Source organism: Lissotriton helveticus, chromosome 4_1 (genome assembly GCF_964261635.1).
Source record: "Lissotriton helveticus chromosome 4_1, aLisHel1.1, whole genome shotgun sequence".
Taxonomy (NCBI): domain Eukaryota; kingdom Metazoa; phylum Chordata; class Amphibia; order Caudata; family Salamandridae; genus Lissotriton; species Lissotriton helveticus.
This window is the reverse complement of record NC_136063.1, coordinates 246,383,785-246,405,442: the sequence shown is the minus strand read 5'-3', so window position 1 is coordinate 246,405,442 and position 21,658 is coordinate 246,383,785. Positions and strand designations below refer to the sequence as shown.

General features: G+C 40.6%; 1 protein-coding gene and 1 long non-coding RNA gene across 20 annotated transcripts in view; one reads left to right on the top strand and one right to left on the bottom strand.

Annotated features, from left to right (window-relative positions):
- Positions 1-21,658, top strand: part of LOC144828501 (uncharacterized) — a 2,902,672-nt gene that overhangs the window by 1,007,458 nt on the left and 1,873,556 nt on the right. The gene's annotated exons all lie outside the window — the stretch shown is intronic.
- Positions 1,847-21,658, bottom strand: part of LOC144828498 (CMP-N-acetylneuraminate-beta-galactosamide-alpha-2,3-sialyltransferase 1-like) — a 297,640-nt gene continuing 277,828 nt past the window's right edge. For 2 of the 3 annotated variants that reach the window (XM_078686719.1, XM_078686720.1), the window contains exons 5-7: positions 15,978-16,023; positions 13,553-13,672; positions 1,847-8,281 (exon numbers count right to left, since the gene is read on the bottom strand). In XM_078686719.1, the coding sequence (XP_078542845.1) occupies positions 8,102-8,281; positions 13,553-13,672; positions 15,978-16,023 (346 nt within the window). In that variant the 3' untranslated portion in view covers positions 1,847-8,101. The remainder of the gene's footprint in view (positions 8,282-13,552; positions 13,673-15,977; positions 16,024-21,658) is intronic. The other variant, XR_013610454.1, reaches the window with a different exon arrangement.

The following is a 21,658-nucleotide window of genomic DNA, read 5'->3' as shown; positions in this document are numbered from 1 at the left end:
AGGGTTGTCAGCTGGCTCTTCCTCTGCCACGAAAGGACTGCCTTGGTTGCTTCTGCCAGGCTTGGTATTTGGAACGCTGGTTTGATTGCTGTCTGCTGCCCTCTGTTTTAAGTTGTGTTGGCCTGTTGAGAAGACCCCCCTTCCCATGGGTCTTCTGAGGTTAGACCCTCCTCTTTTGAAGAAGCCCTTCTGTTGCAAATGAAGGAGGACAGTGAGACTGCTAGGTACATACCTAGCAGTCTCACTGTCCTCCTTCATTTGTTCTAGGGATTCATCTACCTCACTACTGAACAAAGTGTCTCCTGTCAAGGGTTTGGTAATTATGGAGGTTTGGACTTCTTGCTGGAAGCCTGAAATTCTGAGTCAGGTGTGTCTTCTCAATGTTGTACCTATGCACATTTGCCTGGTGGCTGTATCAACTGCGTCTAAAGCTGATTTCAGGCAGGTGTTTGCTATGTTTCTTTCATCTGTTTTTTGCTCTGTTCTTATCTTCTTCAGGGAGCTGGTTCATCAGTTCTTCGATCCTGTCTCATTGTTAGTGACCATAACTATTGAGAAGGCCATTAGAGTTTGCAATGCACCATTGCGTTGCTGCCTGTTTTTCTATCTTTATCCCCACCATATCAATTATTTTACTTTCTCTCTCTGGAGTCGGGCCAGTGGAGGAGTGAGTGTTGCTCCTCCTTCTTGCTGTGGTGACAATGATGGAGTCAGCCACTGTGTCCCTTGGGTGTATTTAGGGTCCTTTGTGGAGGGTTTGTATTTTTTCTAAACCCTTGGGGTTACCCTGAGGCAGGCTTCTTGAAAGCATCCTTGCCTCTGTCCAGAATGCTTGGCAGCGTTTGAAGGTATTGTGTCCCCTTGGCGGATGCTGCTAATGTTTCTAGGAGGATGAAAGAGTCTCCTTTCTCCTCTTCTAAGGGGACCCAAAGGTATCAGCTGCCCTCTTGATGAGGCTGCTGTAGAAGACTGTGGTTTGGTGGCAAAGCCTTCAAGGGGTAGCTACAGACCTCTTCTTCTAGGCTTTTCTGTGACAAGGTTGTTCCATTCTTCCTCAAAAATCCCCGAGGCTTCCTCCTCTTCTGGAGCATCGAGTTCTTCTTTCACCTCCTCTTCGTGAGGTTTGAGGGTTGCCAGAGCTTCAAAGGTATCCTCCTCTTCCTCTGCGTTAGTGAAGGGTTTCGCCGGGATTCTGAATTCCTTCAGCTCCTTGTTAAACTTCTTTTGTTGAAGGAGTGCCACTATTTCTGCCTCCAGGCGTCTTTCCTTTTTCTCCACCTCAAGGGCCCTTTTGGGAGAGGATCACCACCACATATGTTGGGGATGGCCTTTCTCTACAGGGAAAAATGTTTGCTTTGTGGCAAAAAATAAATATGTGCCTTTGCACACAGGGATGCATTCCCCCTGTGCAGACATCTCCACTAGGAAAAGCTTTGTACATGGGAAAGAGAAACCCTTGGACATAGTCAATCAATCAATCAGTAGATTTGTAGAATGCTACTTGTCACCCATCAGGGTATCCAAGTGCTGGCAGGCTCCAGTTGATTAGCCGATTAGACTCCCAGAGTTACACCTGTGCCTTGACCTTTTTCAAGAAAACATGTGGGAATTTTCGTAAATGCCAAGAAATTGTAAATCTGCATGTGCCCGCAGGTGCAAATCTACTACTTTTGTTTGAATCGGACCTTATAGGTGGACCAATAGATGGGAGCTGATTAAGAATACACAAGTAATAAAATCTTTGCATACTCTGAATCTATCAATTCCTAGTTACAGAGCCACATCTGAAAGAAAACTGTCACTGTCTTGCATATCAGAAAAAACATAAATCAAACACCAATGCATATAACTTTTTAGTAGATAAATTTATTTTTTTAAGGAAATAATCTCTTTGTTACCACAGATGTCGAACACCATAAATACAAAATAAAATAGAAATCTCCTTCCAAAGTTATGAATCCTCTGTAATTAAAACTGTGACATACATAGTACAGTGCAACAGTGAAAACCTTGCGAAAATACACCCTTCGATTCTGCAATGTAAGTTTAACACAAAGAAAAATGAGGAAATAAGCTTACTGCATACATTACAATAACGAGTGATTGTTGATTTCATATTTTGTCCCTCAGCACCTTGATCAAAACTGCTTACAGCAATAGCTTGGTTGGCATTTAAAACACATTTTTTTTTAAGTAAAATATTTGGGAATTTATTGTGCACCACCTTAAGGGGAGATAGCCAATAAAATAAGTATGAAAATTGGTATTTTGAATTTACTACTTCCACTTGAAGAAAACGGAAAGATCAGCAGTCCTGATTGGAAACAGGGGTCACAACAGGTGAAAATAAGGAAATCGTGAAATACATTGTTTCGCCTCACTGTAATTAATTTTCAGAACTTCATTCCAAGTATTTTCAGACTTGGATGCCGCTCTGGCATAAACATTTTTGGAGGCTTTTTCCTTTTTGCTGTCCCTTTTTGCAGCACTAATTCCAGATTTGAGGCCTATCATTGCAATCTGGCACCCTCTCCTGTAGACTCCCTAAGGTTGCCGCCTAGAATCTATTTCACGTGGGTTTATCTGATTGCCTGTTTATGTTTCTTCTCCTTTCCTTCCCTTTATGGCCTTTAATAACTCATATTCATTCCTCTGCCTTACCTCGGTGCCAGCTGAAGTCAGCTACAGAGAACACCGGGGCAAAAGCTTCAACCAAGAAATTTACCTCCGAACATTGGGCCAAACAGTGTACAAGACTCTCCCTAGCTAGGTAAAGATAGCCATGGTTTTTAGGGATCTTCTGGTCTTAAGACAGGCTTACGGCTGTATTTCCTTCTTAAGACTATAGAAAACCAGACAAAAACCTTTGGTAAATCTGGTTTATGGTTTTTAACTCCATCACGAAAAAATAACAAATTCAGCAAATTTCTATTGATATGGTAATAAATCCTCTGTATTAAATTGAACCAAACACTTTATTCCAGAAAAAGAAAAAGATAATCGCTCACTTAAATCAAGTGAAAATTATCCGTACAATTGTGTAATTATGTAAGATACTGGGTACCTTGGTATGTAGCATCTAATGATCAAGATAACCGTAATAAATATCTGGACACTGATTTGAGAGAACTGCAGACTGACAACATTAAAATGAGTATAGTAACCGCAAGAAAACAGGGGTAATCCCAAAACCTAAATCTCATAACCTGTCAAACTTCAGGTTATTACTTCATTTCACCAGTGTGGGCCACCAAAATTCCACCACAAATTTAGAAGCCAAAACAGTCCGCATTGCATGTGTTGAATTCTCAATTCAATATAGGTAGCTCTTTAATATAATATTGGGTGTGCACAAAACGTAATGCTGCAAATTGATTTCTATTTTTTTGTCTTTTAGCAAATAGATCAAAGTTTTACTGGTTATAAAATCTATACATTTTTTTTCACAAATACATAGAAAGGCACGTGTAAAAACTGAACAAAATAGTCTTTGAAAACACAAGGTAAATGCACCAAAAGAAACAGCATTTTAAATAAAAAATAAAATGCCTAAATCCTTGCCCTCAAAGAAACTTATTTACTGGAAAGGCCACTATGGTTTTAATCTTGACTTGATAACACCGAATGGAGGCTATACAATACCTTAACACAGATCAACAGCACAATTCTACCCAGTCTGTTTGGAGAAATGTGGGTATCGGCTTGGATGTAGGGGGCTTGCTCTACATTACTTAAAGGCCAGGTTGAGATGGAGAAAGTTCCTTCTCTGTAACAACTAACAAGAGCATCAAATCCTGATGTGGGCATTGGTGCCCACTTTTGAAGTGGGCGTTAGGCATAGTGCTCCATGGGTCAGGCGTCATTTCCATACCTGACTAAGTTTATGAAAATTAGTAACACAGCTTGTTTTATTTCTACAATGAAAACACAAAAATGCATTGTTTGGTAAGGTCCACACCATCCTACTATCTCAAATGTACAACTGTACCACCAAACAAACTGAATACAATGAATGAATTAAAATATCATTGAATTAATTTTTCACTAAAGTGATTTCGGACCGCGGGTACCTTACTCTGGGCTCTATTGCGAAACGTTGTTTGCACAAAGATGGTGAAGACCAACAATCATATATGTACTCACATACCCTGGAGGTACTTTTCTTGCACCGCAAGCTCAGTCAAGTTTACATGTATAAAGGGGGTGAATAAGCCCGTTTCCAGGTTAGATTTGTGTGGGAACATTCTTGCATTTGATGTGGATGGAGGGAAAGCTATTTGTCCTTGAGGAGAACTATTTAGTGTCAGATTTACGAATGAAGAATCTTTCACTTACAGAAACTCTGCATCTGTGCATTTTACACATTGTAGTACACACGCAAGAATGTTAACCCCTTCCACGTAGGGCTAATTCCCCCGCGGAGCGGGGGGGAAGGGGGACTGCGCGCGGGGCCGCGGTGCTCGTGACGAGCTCAGGTCGTCAGGCTGCACAGTGGAGCTGTGCTCATGATGAGCTGAGCTTGTCACGACTCCGCCCACTCCCATGGAACGCCTGCACAGGAGGGGAATTAGCCCCGCGTGGGCGTTCCGCTGCAGTTATGACAAGCTCAGCTCGTCATGAGCACAGCTCCACTATGCCTCATGACGAGCTGAGCTCGTCATAAGCGTCGAAGGGGTTAATATAATATTCATAATATTATATCAATATTACTATGAATATTGTACACTTCAATGAGTACTCCGGAGCGCCTGTGCGAATGCCATAAAAGTTAGAAATTTGGCCTAATCGTAGGAGATATTCTATGATGGCAAATTACAGCTTTTGTTTGTGAATCAAGCAGGGTAGTTGTTTACTCAGAATAATTGCTCTATTGTAAGGGAACAATTCTGTAATCTTCGTAACTATATTTTTCATCGATTGACAAGAACCAAGGCGCCTTGCAAATGGGACGTTTTTAAGGCTTAAATAATATCCACTTCTTTGGGTCTTATAAGTAGGACGAAGCAGGTGGAACAAACTGTGCTTGACAAATCTAGTTCAAATTATTGTAGTGTTATCGAAATGGCACTCTGACCTCAGACACAAGTCATAACCTAACACTTAAAAGAGACAATGTAATGCGACACACAATTCAACTGCATATTGCAAATGAATTGGCACAGCAGGGCCCATTTTAGGAACAATGTATCCAATTCACAAAAAAAAATTGCAGAATGTGTAATTTATGTATAAATTGGAGGCCTCACACACATTCACATTGTGATTAGACAACTAAGATTTGGTAAAGAATGGAATGGCAAAGTCATCTGATTCACACATGAGAAATTAAAATGATCGTGGACCATCAATGATAATGTGCTTAACAACCTTAAAAGAACCTAGACAACAAAGAAGTTTACTGGTAAACAACCTTTACAACGCAACTTTTACCACGCAGTGCCTTTACGACGCAACTTTTACAACGCAAACCATTACAACGCATTGCGCTGGGGGGCGCTCTAGGATAGGGAATAGGTTTAATGTACTATCCAACACCTTCCCTACTATCCACGGGGACTGGAGTTGGAATAGTAAATTAAACTATTCACTATCCAGCGCCCAAAAGCACTATGCGTTGTAATGGTATGCGTTGTAAAACTTGCGATGTAAAGGTAGGCGTTGTAAAAGTATGCGTTGTAACGTCGTACATCCAAATTTACTTGTTTACCATCAGAGCAAGTGATAAGCTTCTGTTTATCCTAGCCGTCACTTACCCACATTCTAATCAGGAGTAAATCAGGGACTGAATTGGGAGAAATGGAACATATTACTTATTTCAATGTTCAATAACAGTACAACTCCCTCCACTATTTGCTTTATATAGAAGAAGAATATTCCAATTAATTTCTCACAGCATTGGGCTATGAGCATGAAAATATTAATGCTTTGAATAATAATCAGAACAAGCTTGTGTTAGCTGCTTCTGTCAAATACTCATGCTACAGACAACCTTCATCGAAGCATCCCTGTACTTGCAGTAAGCCCCCTCATGCAATGACTACAACTGTAGAGTTAATGCCGACCTCCTGAACAGAAGTTAAGAAAGCTCCTAAGAACCTTAAGCGTACCCGTCCACTCATCTTCCATCTAGGATGACTTGAACATGGGATGCCTTCATTCCCCTACAAGCTATTAATGAAGCAGGTGGTTGACCAATCCCTCCGAACTGTACACAAAGCTGTGTACAGAAGAGTACCTATTGAAAGCACTTGGGGGCATATTATCAAGGGGGCGATAGGAAATTATCGCCGCTTTAGCATCTGTTTTTGGCTGCTAAGCGGTGATTACCAACACAGGCGTAGCGATGGAAATATTCGGGCTAAGCGCGAATATCTCCAAAAACGAATGCCTTCTCAGACCAGTTCTTAGCCATTATATCCAATGGGAGGTGGATATAATGGCTAAGACCCTGTGAGCGATAATGCGTGAATATCGCTGTACTCTCAGTGATATTCACGGATTTCACCACTATCCCCGGGAATTTTATCGCTTTTGAGATAAATGTTGCTAATAGCACGTTATCTCAGCGATTAAATCTGGTGATGCGGGGCGATAAAAAAATTGCCGCTAACCCTACTTAGCGATAAATATCGCTATTTGTTGATAGTATGCCCCTTGTTTTGGTGCAAGAGGCAAAGTCCTAGACCCATCGCTTGCTGCACGAGTGGTAATATAAACTTCATTGAGAGACGCCTGCTATCGCAAGGCTCAGCTCCTCAGAAATCATCCCCACTGTCTCTGTGCCTGTAGGTGGACTTCAGAAAGTAAAACAAATGCTTGAAGACCTATCTCTTCTGTCAAACATGTGGTTCTGAAATGTTGATCAGTCTCAATTACCCCTGCTTCCTTCACTTAGCTCCCTGTGCTTGTTGCGTTCGGAAGCAAACTCTACACAAAAACAATAAATACAAATAAATCAATTTGAAAAAGGCGCTGTAGGCTAATGACACTTCATATTAAATCTTGGGACCACAAGTAGTCTTCACAAAAATTGTGAGCCAGCCTGTGCTCTAGTTCCACAGTAGGCACAAATATGGTAAGCAACCCAAAAGGCGAATTCAAAATGTAAGATACTATGTCCAGTCAATCAACACTTCTGTGACGCCTGTGAATACAGCCTTATTGGATAAGCTAATTTCAGCTTTTAGAACTGGCATATGCTAGCTACACCTGCCGTGGTAGTTTATAGAGTAGCATTTCCCATTTGAAGTCTAGTCCTATCTGGACACATGGCTGCCATACTCACTCCATTTTTCATGCATTTTTGCAAGCACTCATTTCCTCGTTCCAATCACTATGGACTATGGACCCTCCACCTTGAGCGCTGCACATACAGTACATCCCTCATCTCCATGGACCACAATAGACTACCATTGCAAGCTACGGATCAAGAGATAACATGACGAGGGCTATCCGATGGTTACCTGCACAAAAAACGTAGAAATCTAATGTAAACTATTCCGAGGTAATCCATCAAATATCTGCCAGGGGTAAAGCTGCAACCACAGTCTGCTACATGTATTTGGCTTTGCTAGCAGTAAGCATGTTGTGTACAGCACATGAATCTTTCCATTCCTCCAGGAATCCCTATTTTTTAAGAACAAGGCGTGTTGGGAAATATTCTGTGCACAGACCATCTGTAATACTCCAGGTCTTCTTACAATTTAATCCTGTGCAGATCCATCTCAAATTCTATGAACTCCTTGCTTGCTTTTGACAATGTAGAAAACAGCATCCATGTAGAGCAGCAAACAGAAAAACACAACACTATGTGTAACACTGCTGCTGTTTTGTCTTATTGCTTCTGAAAGGGATTCAAAGAGTCGTGTTTGTAGAGCGGTAGCTAATTTCTATGAATCAGCCAACATTCAACAAACTGTTTTTTCACACATTTTGTGATCATTTCTTGAAACCGAGAATTCTCCGACCGCATTTTTCCCTTCTGAAAGTCTTCTTTTTATCACTATAGTTTTCGTTCAGAGGTGGTTGTGATATCCCAGCTGTCAATTTTCTCTCAAGACAAAAACGCTTTAGTCGACAATGTCCTCCTGTATCACAGGTGTCATCTGCCCGAGAAGAACTGTATTTTGTTGCTCGATTTCAGACTTTCTGTCACGTTTGCCTGAAAGTCCCCATCATGCACACCTGTTTTTCGGAAAGCGCTTTTTCCAGTACTTTTTTTTTTTTCATAGTAGTGGTCCCAGTTTCCGTTGCTGTCTGCTCCAAAGCCATAAACGTCCACCTGGGGTTAAAAGAAGACGAAAGCAAATATTAAAAGACAATGCATCAAAAGAGAGCCTTGTGTAAGCAACATTCTGGTCTGCCAATTTTAAGTACAGATTGCAGCTCCAGGTGTAACTCACCAACATCAGGGCATTGTACCCAATCCAAACACTCTCAATAAAATTTAATATAATAGAATTATTTTTTTCTCCCCAATCATGCCCCGTGCCCAGATCACCTCCTCACCTGAAGCACAGAGCCTGCCAAATGTTTTTACACTAAGGAAATAAAAACGTGTGATTCACGTAAAGCCTACTGGTAGCTGGCAAAGGTTCTGAAGCTACACAGAAAGCAAAATGCATAACAACCACACAACACAGTCGGATTAAGCAGCATATAGATATTAAGGCACCACAACATCACACAATCCGTCTTCTATTACTCGACTCACCTACAATATTGTCAGCAATGCGTAAACAAATAACCCATTTAGCATTTAAGTAACCTCTGGCTACACCCAATCAGTTTGCCCCGTCTCTCGACGTTCTTGCTAGGATTTATCCACCTCAGGGTTCCAAGCCTCTCCGCTAACGCTAAGATGCTCCTTGGAGTGAACGCAGCGCTTTACAAATGTACTCATTCATTCATTCATTCATAGAACACAGCCAGTCATCTCCCGCAGATATCCTACGGTGAACTACTTGGTGCAATTCACAATCAGATTGAGGCTGTGATCAAATCCTCAAAGCCCACCAGGAAGGTACAGAACTGACCAGTGATACAATGTCAATCAATGGCAGAATTTTCACCATTTCAATATGTATAACATGAAATAAAAACATTTTTTAAACAAGAATCAGGTTCGAATGGGTGTGCCACATAGGTAATCTTTCCTGAAGATCAAGTGATGTTGCTGCAATAAATAAATTGAGTTCAGTGAGTTCTATATCTTATTAAAGAGAACAGATGTTATTCCTTCAAATACAGGGATTCCTTATCTGTGGGATCGATACTAGGACCTGGACCAGGGTATTTATTCTGTCTGTAACCAGTGCCCACAGTGGGCGGATTCTCTGTCTCTCCTGGACGGACTCTCTATACTATTACGTTTGCTACCTGTAACCGGTGCACGTTATGGGCTACTTCTTGGTTTGATCCTGGGTCAACCTTATGAAGCACAGTATGAAGTTTATCTTACAGAACCAACTCGCGATAACAAAAAGGTGAACGTTATGTATATTAGCTGTGCATTATGCCACAGCCTCTGTAGCATCTTCCCAGCCAGGGTACCCTTAGATGAATACGCCACACACGGAGCTTATTACTCATCTTTTTTTTATTTATTTATTGTTCTTCTGCGTGTAACTGCAAAATCAACATTCTAAATCAGCTTTCATTGCATTCTGCTCTAACACCTATGTCACAGCTCCAAGGAGTCCATCAGGATCAAAAAGTGTTCCATCATTGCTAACTTACAAGACACTAGAGCCTCCTTGACTTATGAATGTCTGCATTTGTTAGTCTGCATTCTCTTGATTGTTAGTGAGCCTTTCAGCCCTATAGCAACCTTTTGACCGAGCATGCCCGACTGCCTCTACTCAGTACATGCCTGTGGTTTACCCATCTTTCTCTCCTGGGTAGACTCAGAATACACTCTAGGTGTTAATCATCACTGCTCCTAAAACAACTTTTTAGAGATAGTATATTATGTTGTCCTGTATCCACTGCATGCAATAGAGTTGCTCGCCTGTCGATTGCTGATAGAGCCAGTTCAGGGCTCATGCTATCTGCTGAAGCCAGTGTATGCCATAGGACGGTCCTCTCTTACCTGAGTGGACCACCTTTTGCTCTAGATGGCTGTAACCAGTGTACCTAGCAAGCACAATATGATGATGGGTGGAGTGCTGAAACCTTTCAACCATTCAACTCCAGTCAAGAGATCTGGATTTAATCCATTATTTGCACACTATGCCACCCCAGTTTGGAACAAGCCTCATGAAATCAGTTTTGTCCCTGCTCCTCATGGAAACAGTCCAGACCGAAATGCCAGATCAGGTCCTACATGGACCGGAAACAAGCATCCTAGGACCGGTTTCGGGGTATGACCACTCATGGGCATACCCTTGGCCACTTGAGACAAACATAGCAAACACAACAAGGTGATGGACGAAGTGATGAAACTTTTCAACAACTCACCCCATGCAAGGCGATGGAAGGCAATGCACGCCCTTAGGTTAGGTTCACTATGCCACGTAGAGCCACCTTGTGTGGCAGAGTAAATCTGGTGTAATGCTAAGCACCACATGTCACTGCCTTGAGTTACTATGCAGGCAGAATGTGTTCCATGGATGGATCATGGATGTTCCTACGCATCCACCCAAGGTTTTGCTGCATTCCCAAATTTACTAAGACTTGTAAACCTAGGAATCCGTCATAATTCTACTCCTTCCCAGGTGAGGCATAACAAGGAGAAATATATTTTTTCTTCTCGTTATTTCCACCTTCTACTTGTGCTGCATTCTGTAGCACACACAGAAAGGTGTCCATTCCTGCACATAAACAATCCTGGCAGCAGCGGCTCCTCCGCAATGGCAGAGGAGCGTTGACCCACTGGCTCAGAGCCAGCAAGTGAAAAATAAAATGATATTTTACTATCATTTTATTTTTCACCTGCTGTCTCTGCCCAAATGTGCAGGGAGGTGCATGGCCATCGAAGGAGGGCGAATTAATGGTTCCGGCACTGTTTGTCCGCATGTGTGTTTGGCCGGCCGTCTCAGGTGGCCAAACACGCATGCGCACTTAGGTTTCTCCACTTAGGTTTCGTCAGACTTGGTTTTCCCCAACCTGGTTGTATTGAACAACCAGGCTCTTCCATTGGTTTCCAGACATACAGTTGGTACATCGTTATCTGTGTTACATACATTATGTATCTGACTTGTGCTGGTGCTAGCTTCCGCGATACTGTTACAGCCAACCTTAAGACCTTTTATGTTGGTGGTCTAGCCATTTTATACTTTTAGTAAAGAATGTGAACAGCTACATATGTACAATATATGTGAGTGAGATTTACAACCATAAATACATGGAATTCCACAGAGAGAAAGGATTTGAAACCAAAAGCTGTGAGCTTAATGTACTACTCAAAGAGTCTTCTATTGAAGGTTCTTACATTTTCACAATCCTTATGCATAGACATTGGAATTTTATAAGGAGCTGTAATTTTTTTACTGTTGCCAGGATTACTCCTAGGAAAAATGAGCATTAAAACTATGCATCAGAGATCATGAAATAAGTCTTGATACATTTGGAAAACCAGCACAGAAATTGCATCTCACCAACATCAGATCAATACGGTGATGTCTTCCAAAGAATAGGGCATCCAGACACTAAAGAACACAAAGCAAGGAGAAAAGTAAGGACACTATGAGCCAAAGAAAGAATACATTTTCAGGAGTTTGCCAAATGACAAGTGATTTTCCAGATAGTTCATTGATGGAGGAAGCCTATTCTATCTACTGGCAAAGATCACTGAAAAGACATGGCCTCATGATCATGCACGTTTGATTTTTGCAAAGCCAACGGATTGGGCTTCGTTGAGTGCCACCATAAAAAATAAACAGCCCTCCCTGTTTCACCAAACTTGCACTTCACCAAGTAAGGCAAATGCGTCTAGCAAACTCTCCACTACAAGGGAAGGATCATATTCAGTCTCACAATAACTGCCTGGGAAAAGGACCTACAGGGACCCACAACCTAGCAGCAAATTATGTACATAAGGCTGAAAAGATTATTATCTCTACAATATTATCAGTCTCTTTTTCAAACTATAATTTTGATCTGGTGACCACGGTATTTCCCGTTTAATTTCTAATAAACATAACTCCAGCCTTTTAATTGACGAAAATGTCTTCAATACTTTTGCCTATGGAAAGAAGAATCTAATGTGGTCTAGAACTTCATGAAATAATCATGGTTCTAGCTATCAAACATCTTTATGATGGATCTCAAGAAAGTGACAGCCTATCAGTGCCAGAGATTCCACAGAGATCTCCCAAGTAGAGCTCTGTCTGCTGATGATCATAGCTTGTCAGCATCCTTGAAAGCCCTCTATGTTCACAAAGATTGATGCTTTTCAGATCTGGACCAAAAGCTTAGGAACCCACATCTTCCAGGCATGAAGGCTTTTCATTATCACCGTGCTGCTTAAGAACCTAAGTCCAGTTTTCTCAAATTAGTGCACTGTAGGAGCCACCTGCACCCAGCCACCGTGTCAGTTTCTTGGTCGCTCCCTCAATAAATGGCATGATTGGACTGCTTATCAATATTTTGGAGAAGTAACGGGTAGGTCAGATCTATGAACGGTTCCCACAGCTAGCTGCATTTTACAAAGACATTGACCACAGAAACGTCACTTTTACTGAAGTTCCAGTGGCGTAATGCCCTACTCTCTATTTACAAAGTGGCGTTAAGCCACTTTTTGTAGCTTAATGTTGCTTTTAATATGGTACCCTTTCACACAGGTATCTGCATAAAAGGGGCGAGCAATGGGTGTTGCTGTGGGCATTCCACCACAACACCAAATTTACAAGGGTCTGTAAATCTGAGGCCACACAAAAGCAGGCGTTAGAATGGCAAAATGAGGAGAAATACTTTTAGATCTCATCGTATTTACTTTTTGTTATGTGTCCTGCAGTCTGCAGCACACACAGAATGAGCAAAACACCATGAATGACGGTTTAAGTGCAGGAAGGTGTCCCTTTCTACACATAAACTATCACTAAATATTGACGATTTGCTACTTCTATGTTGGCTGTAGAATGCAGCACAAATAGAAGTAACAAATCACCATTATTGATTGTTTATGTGCTCTTCCTGGACATAACAATCATTCTCTGCAATGCAGGCACTCTTGCACTATGCTGCAAGGATGCCTGTGTTGGCACTAGGGAGCTAATTTTAGCACCAGTGCTAGGGAAAACACAAAGGTGTTCTTGTAAATATGGTGCATCACCGTATTTTGGAAATGTTGAAGTACAGCGCTGCCAAATTTGACGCAGCTCTGCCCTCAGCCATTTCTTTGTACATATGACCCTTAATTTGCAATAATTTCTAAAGGTGTGCTCTCTATTTTCACACCCCGTCTAAATGCTGCTTTCCTTGTTGTGCGCACTATGTGAATTTATTACAAGGTCATACTGCAAACTAGGCCTTCTTTTAATCACTGCTTACATATACTGTTTCTACACATTTAATGTAATGTATTTCGCCATAAGAATTCACAAAATTGTACCTGATCACAAACATGGAGTGCAAATATTATGCACATAATTCCAGTGGAGGGATACCGGCCATGTTTTTCCATCCAGTTGTAGTAAACATAGTTCATGAATGCTGGATTATAGATTAATATCTGAAAAAAAAGCCATAAATCTATAATGACATATAAATATAAATTACAGAGTTACATTTTAGGTCACCTTACCTTAAAAGAAACACAGACATTGTATGTGGTACGGTCTATATAGCTAAAATGATTACTGTGGAGGCAGAACTGTTTTGTGGTACCAAACTTTGTGATTTCTGAGGTTGTGGAGAATAATGAACTAAGCTAAAAATCAGGATGAACTTTTTGTAGCACAACATATTTAATAACCTCCTGCGACCTTCAGTCTCGAGAGGAATTTATTATGTTTAGCCCAGGAGAAGGATACAAATTACTTTGATAATAATTTTTATTTGGATATGCTACAATCTATGGTGCCTGCTCCCATGATCTTGTAAAGTAATTTAATTCGCTGTCTACTGCTGAAACACAGGAGGGTCAGTGCATAGGCAGTGCAAAGTGTTTTTTGTAAGTTAACGGGATTGAACAGAGAAATAAATAGCCCTGCTGAGGTGTTGCAGGTAATGAGTATCGTTATATAAAAGTAAAAACAGTTCCACTGTAGCAGGAGAACAAAATACTTTGCACTGTTCGAAAATTCAAAAAGATTACAAAACACAGATGAGTGTTTCAATTAGGTTTCCGAGTACTATATGAAATTAAATACTAAAGAGAAGTAGGTTCAAATGCAAAATTATTTAGCAACACACACACTGGTGGCCCCTTATCCCGCCACCAGCATTTGTACTCAAATATGCTAGTTCTGAAGTCAAATTAGTAATTTAACAAAGCAAGTTCGTTAGTAAATGAGTTTGCTTGGTTTTGTAATTTCTATTGGTTTTTAGTTTTTAAGGCAGATGTTTTTCTATGACCAATATTTTCTGAGATATACATTTTCGGGTCTTTATTTTTGCAGTCGTTATTTTAGAGGTCTTTGGTTTCTCATGTAAATGCTTTTGTCATCAGCAGTGAGACAAAATGATTACTTATAGGTGTTTTTGAGAGCACTTAATTTTGAACATAAACATTGCATTGGGCAATCATAACTGTATATTGGCCACTACACTACACGAGCTGAAATCATAAGGAATAGATAATCTGGTAGGAATAGAGTTGAAGAGATGAGAACGTGTAAATCTTAAATGTTTACATGTTAGAAGAGGCCTCTGGGGTCTTAACCGCAGGCGCGGTGGTCACAGGTGTGGCCTTCAGACCGAAAGAAGATGAGATTGAGGTCAGTTTTGAAAGCTTCTTTCATAAACCTGTGTGCTATGTCCCGTAGGCTGAATGCGGTATTTGTCCTCTATTGTTATGCAGTGTATTCCACACATAACACAATTTCTAGTGTATACACACTGAACATTTGTAAATTGCACTTGTTGTTTGTTCTGCTTCGACCGATCTCTATTATATGGAATGTTCTTGCTTCTATCTAATGTCATTTGTATAAAAAATTCAAAGATTTGCAAAACTGTGATAAAAAGTACATGTATCAAGAACAAAAATGTGTATTTGAATTAGTAAACAGTGTATTTGTATATGTAATGTATAATAAATGGGCTTGAGTTAAAGAAGACATTAAAAAGAAACATGTAGGAAGGCTGTATCTAGTAATAGTAGTAGAATACTTTTTTTCAGTTACCATGAAAACATCAAAGTGTACATAATAATAATAATAATACAATAAAATATGCCTAAAAAATAAATAAGTTAATGAATAGGATTGCTCATGCTCAAGTCGGTTTAAGATTTTTTTACCTTATCCATGTAACTATAAAATCTCAATGAGCACACATTTAATTCCCCCAAATGATCGATTGATACAGAATTAATTGAAGAACTGAATACAAATAATGTGATTGTCAAGGGATTGAAAACCTCCCCAAAAAACATTATAAATATGCAAATATATACATGTATAATCCAATGAGTGTGATTGTAAATATTTTGTATACAGTGTGTTTCAACATGATATCTCCTTTGAAATTTTACTACGCCTATGACAGCAAAATTAATAGCAGGTGTTGGGTCCTTTTTTAAATTATATTGGCCACTAAATATCTTGACAAGCCCAAGGACTGACATATGGTTAAAAGCATTTACGACGAGGCCCAAGGAATGCGGTAAAAGACCCCAATATGTGCATCTCTACTACCTTGAAAAAAGTTTGGCCTCTAGAAATAAAATCATGTTCTAATTGATACTTAATAAGGATAATCAAATAATCCAATAGAAAAGCAAAATGGCATGATGCCATATGTTTGAGAAATTGGTTTAATAAAAGTAATAAGAAATGGTCATCACTCCCCAATATACATTCATGTAGAAATACCTTGTCTTTGCTAACGTTGATTTTACGTGGAACTCTAGCATACGTGCTGTAAAAAACAAAGAAGGCTTATTAAATTTCTTATATACAGTACAAACATCTAACAGCTCTACTCCAATATAAAAAGTCAACGTCACCCATATTATATACAGACTACAAATTTAAACTGCAAAGAAATTTGTCTGTTTCTACCACCACCAAGTTTCATTTAGACTCATGCTGTTGATAAAACATCTTCACTGTTTATAGTAGAGAAGTGTAGACTCCAGTTTGCATTAAAAGAAGTAAATTGTTCCTCCTAAAATGTATAGAACCACTGTAAGAAATTGGGTTACTGGTTCATGAGTGTGAAAGCCTACTCATGCAACAACCACAATCCTTGTCAAAGGGAATGACAAAAGTCACTAAGTTACCATGTGTGTAAACCTCTGGTAGCTTAGCACAAAAGCAGTCAGCTCTAACTTGCTAACTACTGTTAAGTATTTATGTTGCACTTAAAAAGTAATATTGGGAAAACACAACACCACAAAAATTCCAGACTAATTTTGCAAAATGTAATAAATAACAAGATACCAAAATGAATTAAATCCAATCAATAGAATCAGAGTTATAAATGTTTAAAGTTCAGGTATCTAATGGCAAAAGCCGGGGCAAAGTCAAAAGACTGACCAGAATGGAGTGTGGTATGGATACACAAGGTGGTTTGGCCTGGTCTCGACTTACCTCCGGACTTAGAAGAAATTCTGTGAAATATTCTAGAGGAACGTAGACTTCACCGGGGCAAGGCAGCAACTGGTGTCTGAGGAGGAGTTTTAGTTGTCAGGAAGTGCTGGTCAAGGCTTGTGGAAAAATAGCACCCAGCGAGAGATGCTGGGTTCTCAGGCTGATGAGTGCATCATAATTAATGGAGAGACTGTCGTCATAGAGACTAGTGAAGATTTTTACCTTTGGACTTAAGACAACTTTTTTGGAAGAGGGCTCAACAAGGCTGGATACCGTTGCTCAGAGGTCCAGCTGAACAGGATTTGCTGCAGGGGAGATGCACCTTGGAGGGATTGGCAGGCAGGTAGGTCCTGGTTTTCTGTCAGTTCCCAGGCCACGTTTTAGTGAAAATGTTTCCAAGTCCCAACTTTTAGGATTAATCAGGAGCAGCACCTTCAACAACAAAACCAAGAGTCCAGAGTTCAATGGGCAACACTTGGGGGGGTCATGTCTCTTTATATTCCAGTATTTAGAAACAACAAGGGGCCCAATTAGATCAGAGGGGACCTTTGGGGTAACGTTATTCAGACAACAGTGGTCCCATCTCAAAGAAATGCATGAAGAATAAATATAGACACAATCGTAACTATATTGAATTGTGGACTTGTCCAGCCGGACAGTGGTCCAATATTTTTACTTCTGAGGAATAGAGAGAAATATTACACAACAGTACACAATATGGGGCACAAGCCTGTACCAAACTTGCAATTGTGCAACTGACACACACTAATGATGAAGGAACAAAAGGGCTTGTAGGCACAAGCGTGAGGTTCGAAGTACTAGAATTTACACAATGTCATAGTACATCACAACATAGTTTACACCTTTACATCAATTTATAGCAGTGCAGTTTTGTATAAGGTGTCATTTAAGTCGACGGCGTTTCGATCTGTTAACTAGATACACAGATCATCATCAGGACATAATTCTTATGCCTAATATTTGGAAGCCTCTGATGCCGAGAACCGATTAGATGCGGCTCGGAGTCAGTCATTAGTGCGTAATGGCACTTGGCGGACCGCCCGTCAGCGTAGTAGCCGAATACAGGGCGATTACAGCGTCTCAATCGTGGCGTCTGTCTGGGTTTTCACCCTGTATTCGACTACTACGCTGACGGATGGTCCGCCAAGTGCCATTACCCACTAATGACTGACTCCAAGCAGCATCTAATCGGTTCTCGGCATCAGAGGCTTCCAAATATTAGGCATAAGAATGATGTCCTGATGATGATTTGTGTATCTAGTTAACAGATCGAAACGCCGTCGACTTAAATGACACCTTATACAAAACTGCACTGCTATAAATTGATGTAAAGGTGTAAACTATGTTGTGATGTACTATGACATTGTGTAAAGTCTAGTACTTCGAACCTCACGCTTGTGCCTACAAGCCCTTTTGTTCCTTCGTCATTAGTGTGTGTCAGTTGCACAATTGCAAGTTTGGTACAGGCTTGTGCCCCATATTGTGTACTGTTGTGTAATATTTCTCTCTATTCCTCAGAAGTAAAAATATTGGACCACTGTCCGGCTGGACAAGTCCACAATTCAATATAGTTACGATTGTGTCTATATTTATTCTTCATGCATTTCTTTGAGATGGGACCACTGTTGTCTCTCTATATTCCTGTAGCGCACACAAGAGGTCAGTCAAATAATCCTGGAAGTCACTCTGGCAGGCCTGGGTTCAAGCAGCAAGGCAGACCTCAAGAAGTAGGACTTTCCTCTGAGGTACAAGGCAGATCTCAAGAAGCAAGGTACTCCTCTGGTAGCAGCAGGGCAGGTCGCAAGCAGCAGAGCAGTCCTCTGAAGTACTGGGCATTCTTTCTAGTGTCCTCCACAGGTCCAAAAGTATAGTGATGAATGGTTTAGGAGGTCAAATATTTATACCTGGTGCCGGCCTTTGAAGTGGGGGAATCTTCTAGGCTACTCCCACATCTGGTTATGCAAAGATCTTCCCTTCCCCTGCCAAGGCTCACGTCTGGGGTGACAAAAGGCTTGTTTCAAGTTCCTATGTGTCTGCTGCAGGCAAGTCCTGTAAAATGTAAGTGGGGCTGAGGACAGCTCCACCCCACCCACCCTGGCAGGATGGCCCAACCTGCCAACACCTAGTGCCCCTTTGTCTTACTGTCTGGGGGGATTACAAAAATATAACTCTTTGTAACCACCTCTTAAGACAATAACATTTAAAAAATATCCCAATTAGAGTAAGGGAAGAGTGCACATATAGGAGGATGCTAGTAATTTCAACAAGTTCCTTGATCACTATGATTACATTTTATGTGTTTTCAGTGTCACCCAATCAAGTATGCGGTTATATAAATGTTGCATTGAGAGAAACTGCTACCAAAAGAACATGATGACACATATAACACTGAAAATATTGTTCTACGACCTACATGAAAATACAATAACACGGAAGGTAGGACATTCCGTTTCTGATTGAATGATATTTATCCACACACAGTGAAGAACGGGGATCCTTCTAAGGGCTTGAGGAATTCCAGAGACCAGTATATAGCTAAAGGAGGGCAGAAACATGTGAGCAGATTGTTAGGATGCCCTGGACATTGTCGCCGGAAGCATACACTGGCTATACAACATAGAATTTTTAATCATACCTAAGTTACCCCCAATAAAGGATACTCCTATAGTTTACCTTAAGGCAACTGGATTTTTCCAGAAGGTTATTATAGCTCAGGAACTCCCTCAACAAAGGTGTGGTGAGTCTGCCCTAGAAGTACCTTCTTACCAGGGTGGAATGAGGTGATCAATGATGAAGCATTCTGCCTTACATAGGTGAGACCACCTCATTGCATATATCTATATTGGTCAATCACCTAAAGAAGAAGCGTTAGTTTAGGGTAATGGTAACCCTATAGCAATCCCTTGCAGCGTTCTGTGTGTTAATGAGTCTGTAGGAGGCAATAACATGAGTGGCCTACCATTTCTCTCTTTGTGCTAACAGGAATATAGAAAGGCCGACTCACATGTTATTCACAGTCATGTGACCCAGGACAAAGGCTACAGGCACCAAATGGTCAGGACAAGAAAATGGCAATTTTCTCAAAGTGGCATTTTCAGATTTGTGACTTAAAAATATGACGTCTCCACTATGGAGAATTTTAAAATACCTTTACCTTGAGACCAAACATGACATTTGTATCTGTTCCCGATGAGATAAGGTAACTCAATGTAATCATAAGGGAGAGGTAGGCCTCACAATAGTGAAAACTAATTTGGGAGTTTTTCAATACCAGGACATTTAAAACTAAAAAACACATCTAACTTTTGAATATAGTGCACACTACCCTATAGGCTGTATGGAGCATACGGGGGCGGGGGGAGGATTATGAATATTAAAAAGGGAGGTTTAGAGCTGGAAAAAGGTATATATTGGCAGGTCGAAGTGGCAGTGTTAAAAATGCAGTACAGGCTGTAATGGCAGGCCTCAGACATGTTTTGAAGGGCTTCTTTAGTGGATGGCGCACTGAGTGCTGCAGGCTCGCTACCAGTATTTAATTTACAGGTCTTGTATACATGTAGTACCATATAGTAGGGACTTATAAGTAATTATATGTGCCAATTGAGTGTAAGCTAAATTTACTAAGTTTGAAGAGGAGAGCACAAGTCCTTTAGCACCAGTCAGCAGTGGTACAGTTTGCATAGTCCTCATGCCAACAACAACGAATTTCAGAGAACAGGAGGGGTGTTGGCAAAAGGTATGGGGGTGATCCTGTAGAGAGGGCCAAGTCCAACAATCACTCGTACAATGAATAAACCCAGCAAAGTTGTATGAGTTTATAACTTCCGTGACAACTAACGAAAATATTACTTACCTGTAACACAACTGGAGCCCACTGTAAAGTAGATCACCGAAAATTGAAAATATCTCTGTATTCCATGCATGTAATGAAGGGGTGCGCAAGAAAATGAATCCAAAATACACATCAACCTTGCCCATATAAATCAAATTGAAAATCAATATAGGTCCATGTACGTAGAGTCCTCTCTCTTTTAAATGAGAGATCATCCGCCATGAAGACTGAATGATTTACAGGTGAAGTTCCAGTGATTCAAAGGCAAGAAGTTTTTGGGCATTGACAAATAATAAGCTGTTGTTCACACTCTAACTCTAAACCATCCGTTGCCATTTAATTGTCTAGTTCCTGAGAATGGTCTCATGTATTACAGAAAATAGAGGCCGAAATCTCGGCGCCAACTCCACTTCTTGCTATTGAATCACTGAATTTTCACCCGTAAATCATTCAGTCATGACAGTCTCAAATTTAAAAGAGGGTGGACTCTACATACCAGTGGCCGCTGGTGACATTTGAAAGTGTTGAGGTGTAAAATTAGTGGTGGACGTCGAAGGGGCATGGTTTAATATGGGAAGAAAATGGTTGCCTAGCTCAGGAGCTCTCGTCCTGCAAGGGAAGATCCTTGGAATGCAAGTGGTTGTGCCAATCTACAATACGACAAACTGACAAAATACTACTGCTGAAAGAACACTCTAGAAACAGAACTAAGCATTAGATCATTTACACACTTACAATCACATATTCCATGAGTGCATGTCAGCAAGATCAAATTAAAAATGGCCGCTGCCAAATTACATGGGTTTATTAGGATTAAATGATGTTTCAAAATTTCAGTAATACTCCAAAAAACCTGCTTTCTAACCTGGAGACTAAGTTACACGCAAATCTCCTCCTGACAAACAAGTGTGACCTTTACACTTACCTCAACGTTTTAATTGCTGTCAAACAGTGAAACCGGTAACATCAGGGGGCTGTATATAGCCTTGCATGTCCAGTCACTCACTAGCTATCTACATTGCGCTCCGATGGCCACCGGCGCTGAGGGTTCATCCACTGTGTAAGGACTTGAGATTCCATTCTGGAAGTGAGACTAATTTATATCACT